Here is a 10262-nt window from a genome sequence, read left to right as displayed (position 1 = left end):
TCTTCCAAGACATTTTAGTCTATTGCCTTCTAACTCATTGAGCTTCAATTAGAAGCTACTTGGGAAAAATGTTGGAATTGCAAAAGTAGTGTTACTCTGTTGCTCATATTCTCTCTTTTTTTTTTAAGTGAAACATTGTGTCAGGGATGGTGTTGTAGGACCCAAATGCATGAGACAGGACATGGTGGCAGAAACTCACATTTACTAAATAAACTCAAACATGACAAAAACCCCAGTGACAGGACAGAGCAGATGACCTCCACTGAGAAACTAAAGGCCAGACACTTAAGTACACCGAGGCTGATTAACTAAATGAAAACAGCTGTGGACGATTAACCTGAAAATGGTGAGACTGACGGGGAAAACAGAGCATGACAAAACGAAAGTTACGTATGTAACTACGGTTCTATGAATCCCGGATGACCGCCAGAGCTACTGGTCCCTCGGGCTCCTCGTGTTCTCGCGAGAAGTGTTGGGACTGAGCTCTTGGTGCCACGTGACTTTATACCCTCACGTGGGGTCACCAGGAGGTCACAGGTGACTTTGTTGTCATTAATTCTCGAACTACGCATGCGCATGAAGGATCATCCAGTGCTTGAAGCACCGCCTCTGGCGGTCAGGAGGGATGAAATAGAACCAAAGCACTGGATCACGACACAATGTGAACATTTTATACATCCGTTTTTGGTTTAAATTGAACAAAACGATATGACAAACAATAAAAACATATGAGGAACTTGGGGATGGTTAACAAAACAAACCTCAGTTCAGGAAATCCAAAAATTTACTTTTAGTGATTGTTTAAAAATCTACGTTCAACTGTTTGTCACTCCCAGGGGACCAAAGCATAACATGGTTTCTATGCTTAAAATATATATATATATATATATATATATATATATATATATATATATATATATTCAACATGTGCAGCTCTGACCAGGGTAGCAGGAAGTGAAAATGAGGTGTGTACATCAGCTGCTCAGCCATTTGCCATGAGGGCAGATCAAAAGGGTAGGGCAAGGGCAGCTTAATTTTTTTATTTTTTTCTGCAACTAATCACCACGTTGAACCACAATGTTTCAGAAACTCAAGTTGAAGCTTCTTCATTTGAGTGCAGTTGGGAGTCTATTTTGAAGAAGCTGGATTTAAGGGAAAACAATGACAAGTACACTGCGGGCCGACCTGTTAAAGATCACCGTCGTTTGACCAGAGTTAGCATTGACATGAAGATTTTTGGAATTCTAGATGTGGTAAGTTGTTGAAACTATTAATTTTTGGTTAAAATTCTAATAAAATACCTTTGGTTTACATATGTTCAGTAATAAAATGAACACTGATAATTACCGTAGTGAAAGAAGAAAGTGATTCATAATCACAAAAGGAAATTAATCCTAGGTAGAAAATTGCTTTGAGTCATTGTTTATGCCCCAAACACCTTTACCTCACTATAAATTATAATTTCCTTTTCCATACTTCCAGTACATACTGTGTATACATACTTACCAGTAACTTTATTAGGTACATTTGTCCAACTGCACATTAGCACAAATTTCTAATCAGCAACTTGATGTATTTAGGCATGTAACGCCTCCTCTGTCAGAGGATTCAGTCAATGAACTTTTACAATAGCTTTAATGCCAATATGTTAAATATCATGGATAGTATTGCTCCCAGTAAGGTGAAGGTGATCTCTAGCCAGAAAAATCTCCATGAAGAAATTCCATACTCGTAAAGAATGGGAAAAGAGAGTGTCGGAAATCTGAACGCAGATGGAGAAAGACTAAACTGCAGGTTGATTATGATGTCTATAAAGAGAAACTTCTCCTTTATAATTTACGTCTGAGCTACGCAAGGGAGTCCTATTTTTCTGACATCATTACCAAACACTCTCATAATGTTCGGGCCTTATTCGCTACATTCACCAGAGTGACAAAACCCTCTGTGTCAATGGCACCAGAATTGTACTCCACCGAAGCCTGCAATGACTTTGCCAAATTGTTTAGGGACAAAATCAAAAAAGTTTTTTTTTTTTTTTCAAAAAAGTTTCAAAGAGCCTTGAGTCTGTCCTGCTATAGTTTTTGAATTAGTCTTTAACATCTAGTGTTTTCCCAGAATCACAGACAACAGCTTTAATCAAATCCCTGCTAAAAAAGGAAAGGTCTAGATAAGACACAAATGAGCATCTACAAACTGATATCAAATCTGCCATTTTTAATTAAGATATTTGAAAAAGCTGTTTTCCATCAGTTAAATGAATTCCTAATAACTAACAATTGCCATGATGTCTTCCAGTCAGGCTTCAGACAGAACCACAGCACTGAAACGGCTCTGACCAAAGTGACTAATGATATACATTTGAGTACAGTAGAAATTCGGTTGTGTATTGGATCTCAGAGTGTATTACTCACACTGTATTACTCAAACACTAGGAAAACTGGGTGGGTCTCACTGGGCCAGTACTAAGCTGGTTCAAAACGTACTTAGAAAACAGGAAATATTTTGTGTCAATTGGTAACTTCACCTCTGAGCCCACAGAAATTACATGTGGAGTGCCCCAAGGCTCCATCCTGGGGCCACTTCTGTTTAACATCTACATGCTCCCACTGGCTGAGATTATAAAGTACAACAGCATTAGTTACCATAGCTATGTAAATGACACACAGATATATTTTACATTGACACCGAGAGACCGAGGCCCTGTACAGGCTCTCTGCATTGAGGGCATTAATGACTGGATGTGTCACTACTTACTTTAGTTAAACCAAAACAAAGTGTGGTTATTGTCTTTTGGGCTAAAGAAAAATGGTTGGACATCACCACAGGGCTTCAATCTATTCATCTAAAAACAACCAACCAGGCCAGAAACATATTGAGATATTGATGGGGGGCATACCTTTTTACTTAGTACAAGGATCCCAACAATTAGATATATTATTTGCATCACAGATATGGTTAGAGGAGGCTCACCTCTTTTGATCACTTTAAAGTGAATTTGGTGGAAATGTTAAGCCATTTTAATGGGTGTATAATTTTTGTGCTGATGAAAAACATTCTTTGCTCATAGAGAGAAGCTAACCAAATGTTTGTTTCTTACATCTGGGTGAAAATGGTGAGTTTTTACTTCAAAAACAGCCCTTTTTACAAACAAATTTGCATTGGTTGGTTGATTGTTCTTTTCCCTTTTCTGTGTTGTGTCTTTCATTGGTGACTTTTTTTTTTCTTTAGAGGTGGAACAATGAGCACATTAAGTGGGATCCAGATCAGTTTTGTGGACAGAAGCATATTTTAGTTCCCACAAAATATTTATGGATGCCAGATCTGACAATTGAAGAGATGTAAGTGTAAAACTCGATTTAATTGATAACTCTCAGATCCCGTAATGACCATATCCTACTATTTAAAAGGAAGACATAAAATTACTTTTTGGAGAAATGAAAGAAAAGTTGCCCCATTTTGACATGTTTTTTGGCCGTTAAACTGTCACCTTGTGGAATAAGTATTTTTCTTTCTGCCTTCCAAAGAATGTCCTTCGTGTTTTAGCGACATACAACATGAAGGGGTTGAGGGAGTGCATGGTGATGTAGTGATAGCACTGTCATCTCACAGCAAGAAGGCCCTGGTTCAAAACCCTGAGGGGTTCTTTCTATGTGAAGTTTGCATGTAAATAAATAAGTAATTAAATCTTAATCAAACTTTGCGCACTTTTTTGGTATTTTTATGGCACTATTCCAATACCTCATACTTAAAAAATGGCCAATCCTGTTGAAAATGTGAACACTTACAATCCCACTCCAACTATATTTTTATCTATTGTAAAAGCATTGCCATGTCTTTAAAGGTAAATTTTCTGCAAAGCGGCAGGAGCTCATTAGAATTACATCTCTGAGTTGCGGGTGAGACTGTTGGACCAGAAGTAAGCCTCAGTTGATATTCCATCATCCTCTTTCCTGCTAGCTTACAGCCCGTCATGACCCCAAGCCAGCCTTAGCGTGAAACAATACTGGAACTATCCAGCCATACAGTTTTATTAATAATAATAATGATAATAATAATGTTATTTATAAAGCACTTATAATCTATACTCAGACACTTTTGAGCCAGGTCAGACAAAGAAAACAAAGACGTACATGAATCTATTTGTCTGCAAGTGGACGCATCAGAACTGAGTGGAGCAGGGAGACTTTGACGAGAAACTCAGCTTCATGATGATTTGAATCAGGAATAAGTAAAGTTTTAAATTTCAATTATATTACTCCATAATGAGAAAATTCGACAAGAACAAGTTAAAAAACACTATTTTTCATTGCAGTGGTGGGTCTTTAAGCAGAAATCAAGGGCATGAGTTTTTTTGAATGACATTAATCTATTTGTTGTGTGGTACAGGACAGAGCGGGATAGAACTGCCCCGAGCCCTAATGTTAACATCCGACATGATGGCTGGGTTGAATATAGAAATGGCCAAGTGGTGGAGAGCGCCTGTACGATGGACATTTTCCGATTTCCATTTGACATTCAGGCCTGTCAAATCTCCTTCAAATCCATCACATATTCTGGTAACCAATAAAGTGAAACTTAATCTGTGGAGCATCCCTCCAAAGTTTAACACATTCTTCTTTTTTCTTTGTCTTATCTTGTTTTTTTTCTTTTTTGCTCTCTTTCAGACAGGGAACTAATGTTGGTCTACAACAGAAATGAAACAGGCCTTACAAGAAACATTCGTAAAACAATCCAAACACAATCTGAATGGAGTTTCCGCAGCTTCAAAGTCCATGAAGAAACTGTTGATTATTTTGAATTCAATCAGACTGTCATTGTTTTCACTGTGAGTTTATCTGGATTCAAACACATGAAAGTTTTATTTAATTCATTTTTAATGGACAATAAATTAGGTAAATTACCAGTGATGAATAAAAAAAATCTTTATTTAAAGAAAAAAAACCTATAATAATGTAATCACTGTGATGATTTGAACCTTTAGGCAAGGCACATTTATTTGTATGGCACATTACATGGGGTTACTATTAGAGGCAATGCTAATTTGGGGCTTAAGGTAAACCCTTTTTTATCTCTTAGTTGGGTTAAAAATAACCTGACTTGGGCTATTTTTGACAACGGATCTCCCAAGGTGCATTCACACCACACACGATTTGCGGGACAAATTTGCGTGCCTTGACCCTCTTTCACCGCACTGCGAATTCACTGCTCATCGCCTGTCAAAAAAATGTGTCTTTGACGCCGCAGGCGGATGTAGGAGGAGCTACCAGCTCTGTCTGTGGATTAGAAGCAATGGGAGACACATATGATGTTGAGGAATATGGTTTTTTGACATGCTGGCTGTTCCCATTAAATCGGAGCCCCCCCAACCTCCGAACCGCAAACGGTGGTCCACCCCTCTTTCACTGCGCGGTGAATCCGCTGCTCCCCGCCTGTCAAAAATGTGATCCTGAGCGGCTGAGTGTGGGTGTCTGTGAATGTTAAAGTACTCTCATCGTTGGCGCGCATTCCAGCAGCCACCCCAATGAGAAGTCCATCCAAGCGTGTGTTGAAGTCCGAAATTCTGCTTTACGCACGTTTGCATGGAACCCCCACACTTCCAATGAATGGAAGACACATAGATTAGATTTATTTATTGTGAGGAGTTCTAAAAAAATCTACAAAAAAATGAAATCCTTCAAAGATTTTCTTGTTACCGTGGCTTCTATTTCCCTCTGGGGATGTGTCTGGATGACAGTGGTGTCTGGGTCTTTGTGACTGAGCGTGAAGGCTGTCTCGCATTAACCCGAGAGGGAGGGGGTATCTTTTTTTTATTATTGTCTCGTGGAAAATAAATGAATATCACAGTTCAGTAGACCCGAGCAGGCTATCTCTCTCCCGGCGTATTGAGTGAACGAGCTCCGCTGAAGTCCGGGAGGCTGGCTGCAGCCAGAGAACCGCCACGATGTGACAGGACAAAAACACTTGTATTAGATTAATATTATACTGAAAACGTCACGTTCCCAAAGCAGAGTTTCCTGATTGGCTGATGCGACGTGGTGACCTGTCAAACTTCAGGTATTTATATTTTACCTGCGCCGCCCAATATGCGCCTATCCGCTCAAATCAAGCTGCTGGCAGACTTTCTGGCCGCTCCAGTTGCTCAAATCGTGCTGCAGGGTTTGTATTTGCCTCAGAGCGCGCGTGTACCATTGACCAAACATTGAAACTGGCCGCTCTGCAGTGTGAATCGCATTCGGTGTGAATGCATCTTTAGTGTGTAGCAATCTCCAACCCGATTTGTTTGCTAAAATATGAAAGTGTTTAAATATAAAACTGACTTTGTAATGCAGTCATCAGTTTTTTTTCCTTTTACAGATCACCATGAAGAGAAGGTCAGATCGTTATGTAGCAAACTTCCTTGTGCCCATTTTCTTCTTCTTGTGTCTGGACTTTGCCTCCTTCCTTGTGTTAGACACTGGTGGCGAGAAGATTGGCTTCAAGATCACTGTCATGCTTTCTGTGACTTTGATGCAGCTTATTCTCATTGACATTCTGCCCCCTTCTTCAGGAAGTGTTCCTCTTCTAGGTAAAGACATCGCTTTAATCTTTCTTCTTTGATGAGGTGATTCATGTTCCTGATTCTGCATTTTAATATTCAGGGCGCTACTGCGTTGGGATCTTTACTATGATGATGCTAAGCCTCATAGAAACCATTTTAGTGATCTATTTGAAGAACAAAGACAGGATTTCTACTTTCAAGAAAGATGAAAATCAAAAACTGAATCACAATCCAGAAGAGGAACATGGTTCACTCCCTTGCTGTTGTACAGGTCAGATTTATTGTTCTATTCAAATTATGAACTCGTATTTACCAATTAGGCAAATCTACTTGTTTGACTGACATAATAGTATTAAGCTTTATTTAAAAACTTTGATGTGTCCAATATTTTAGGAATAAAGAAACAGATTCGATATGGATCAGATAAAGATACTGCCAAAGATGACCATTTTTTTCCTGAGGAGGTTAAAACTTTTTCATATTTTAAGGGCAACGATTGGAAGTTGACGCTATCATTCAACTTGACTGTTTGACCTTGTTTGCAGGGTAGCAGCGGTCCCCACACTGAGGTGTCTCTGGCCTTGGAAAAAGTCTATGAAGAGCTTGGTGAAATGAGAAAATCCATAACTCTTCTTAGCAGCAGGACAACTTTTGAGAACCCTGGCTACTGGACCAGGGTGGCGGATAAAATCAACAAAGTTTTTATCATTTTCTACACTTTAGTGGTTCTCCTGTCAATGAGTTTCCTCTTTTCTGTTTGGATATTGGGTGATGATTAATAAGAGAAAAGAAAGCACTCATGTCACAACTTTGTAAGATCAATTGCATGTGCACCAATACAGAATTTGATGAATTATATTACCTGAAAATAAAAACATGTTACCCTGGTTAAATTCTTACATAATAAAACTGATGAAAGAGAAGGATCTAGCACTAAAAAAAATCAATCAAACAAAAAACTGCCGGTTCAAGAAATCTATTTACAGCATTAAGAAATAAATTTGTGAAAAACATACAAAAGGGCCTGATTATTATTAAGAACACCAAAGGTAATTCAAGCAAAATGTGGTACCAGAAACTTGTCAGGAGTCAGAGCTCTGTCTCCTTATCTGGCCATCTGCGAGACACATTTCCCAGCAACCCCATCACACACTCCCCGGATGTCGCTCAGCTGACATTCATTGACAATCACTCACATGACTCTTAAGAAGTGCAAAAAGCCTCACTAAGTGCGAAGTATTCTTTGTGCTGCTCTGCCTGCATTACTGAGCGTGTCATTACAGACCTGATCTCCTGTTTTCTGATTGCTTGCTGCCTGCCCTGACCCTTGCCTGGACCTTAACAACTCTAATCTCTTTTTGGATGATTCCATCCTCTTGATTGACCTCTGCCCTTCTGACCCTGATCTAGCTTTGTGGAGTTTTAGCTGTGCTTCATTCCTGTCTGAACTAATAAACCCTCCTGCAAGTGGAACCAGCTGTCTGTCTGTTTGTGACAAAACTTGAAGGAAAGGACACAAAAAACAAAGACCATAGAAATTGAGGTACATTCTAGTGTATTTTAATGGTCCTTTTAATTGTTGTTTTGATGTTTAAGATTGACATTAAAAATAGTCTCTGCACTAATTCTGTCACATTGTGGTGATGCTTTTACTGTGCACCGTCTCTGAGAAATAACCCCATAAATAAAGGTAAAGTGAGCTGAAAGGTTATGACAACCAGAAATTTACAGATTCATTCTTCTTGGCCACTTTGTCCCTTTTGGGGTCACAGGAGCTTAATCAGCTACTGTTGGGCAAAGGCGGGGTTCACCCAAGGCAGGTTGCCAGTCTGTCGCAGGGCCTCAATCACACACCCATTCACTCTCACTTTCACATCTAGGGCCAGTTCAGAGTCATGAAGCATGTTTTTGGACGGTGGGAGGAAGCCGGAGTCCCCGGTGAAAACCCAGGGATGCACCGGGAGAACATGCAAACTCCACACAGAAAGGTTCCAGCTGGTGTTTCTGTTTCAGATCCCCCAGCCAGGAACCGGGGCCTTCTTTCTGTGAGGCAAGAGTGCTAACCACCCAATTTACAGACTCATGTAATACATTTTATGATGTGTTCAGGTGAACAACGGCATTCACTCTCCAGAGTCTAATACCCTGCTGTCCATCTTGGAGGAGTTAAGGAAGTTTCAAACAGCTCTGTTTCTACACCTTAACTGCAGAAAGAAGCAAGGGAATTCTTCATGCCGGGCCAGGAGGATCAACAGAGCTTTCTTCATCTTCTACCTAATCACTGTGTTGCTTTTTTTATCCTTCATCTTCATGAAGTGGAACTGCTAGAAGCTTGAAACTGCTTTTATTGTGTGGATTTTGAGTTGTAGCATTTATGACTTTCTGAGTCAATGTGACCAAGAAATGTGTCAAAATGTGATTTGAGCTCAGCCCAGAATTACAAGATATTCAACTTTTATCTATGTTTTTCTTGTGTTAAGGGGTAAGAAGGGATGGGCTTGATTCAATGTTGTACTGAGGGTTCTTGCTTGATTCAAGCCTTAAATTCTACCTCAAAGAAGGAGGAACTTACACTGGATTATGTAACAAGGCCAAAGACACAAAATACAGACAAAAACACTAACTGGGTTTAAATTTTTTCATTCATTCAAGATTCACACTGGCCGTGGCAACTCATGTTCAAGCAGCCACTTTCAATGAAAAGTCTTCGTAAATGCCCGTAAACCCGGGTTTTGGGCTTCCGCGTTCAGAACCCTCACCTTCACACGGAATTTTTTTAGCCTGTTCTCGAGCTCTACGTACACTGAATGAGGTTCAATTAGCTGAACTTTCGACCAATCAAGAACTTGGGTTCAGGATAGTGAGATTAGGTATTGGTTGTGTCCTTTTCAAAACTTGGAAGTGCCAACCATCAGAAAAGTGAGCATGAAGGAAAAATTAATAATTGTGGCTTGTGCCTAGCAAGAATTTTATGACACCAAGTCTTTCATATATTGGAATAGACCTGTGAAAAAAAAGACCAGCACGATTTGCATGATTTGTACTGTTTCGACAGTTTGCACCAAAGCTCTTCCAACTGTTGGTGACAGACATGCGATAGTAAACACTAAAAACAAAAGAAGAAGAAGAAGCCCCGCCCTACCACTTCCTGCTGAACCTGTACTGGTCCAGTTTTGGCACGCTCACTCATGAAACTACGCGTGGTGGATTCTTGAACACATGCCCTGAGTGAACGTAGCAGAATCCTTGGGAAAATAATGAAAGTTAACATCAAAATGTCTTTCATTTCTGTGGTCACATCAAGAAGCTCCGATGAGTCTTACTGAGATTTTCCAGCGTTCTCATTCCAACTACTGTAAGTATTTTATGAAACTCACGCAAAAAAAATCCAGTGACGGCTGATTTGACCACGGAAATGTGAACGGCAGCTCATTTGACTGCAGTCAATGTGAGGATACCATCTTCTCTTCTCCAGAACCTGAACTAGACACGCTAACCGGGTCAGATGAGGGTTTAGTGCAGCAGAGCTGTTGTGATGTACAGAAGATCATTAATTCAAACAGAGTCTGTCTGAGACAGTTTGATTGACAGCAATTTAAAAGGGGAAATGTAAAAACAAAATGATTTCTTATTATATTTGTTCTCTTTCATAAGACAAATGCCACACATACATGTTAAAAACTCATAAAGCGGGATTTTATCGAAGGGGTACTTCAAAGATGTA

The 10262-nt window shown here is 39.7% G+C and overlaps 1 protein-coding gene across 1 annotated transcript; it reads left to right on the top strand.

The window, feature by feature from the left end:
* The first annotated feature begins 2537 nt into the window (after nt 1–2537).
* On the top strand, nt 2538–6597 carry LOC112149329 (5-hydroxytryptamine receptor 3E-like). The gene is made up of 4 exons (XM_036217214.1): nt 2538–3338; nt 4387–4556; nt 4665–4825; nt 6355–6597. Exons 1-4 carry the CDS (start codon nt 3313–3315, stop codon nt 6595–6597), a joined length of 600 nt encoding a protein of 199 aa, XP_036073107.1. The 5' UTR covers nt 2538–3312.
* The last annotated feature ends 3665 nt before the right edge of the window (nt 6598–10262 follow it).

This window comes from Oryzias melastigma, linkage group LG19 (assembly GCF_002922805.2).
Source record: "Oryzias melastigma strain HK-1 linkage group LG19, ASM292280v2, whole genome shotgun sequence".
NCBI classification, from domain to species: domain Eukaryota; kingdom Metazoa; phylum Chordata; class Actinopteri; order Beloniformes; family Adrianichthyidae; genus Oryzias; species Oryzias melastigma.
Note: the sequence above shows the minus strand (reverse complement) of the source record. Positions and strands in the feature narration are given on the sequence as shown.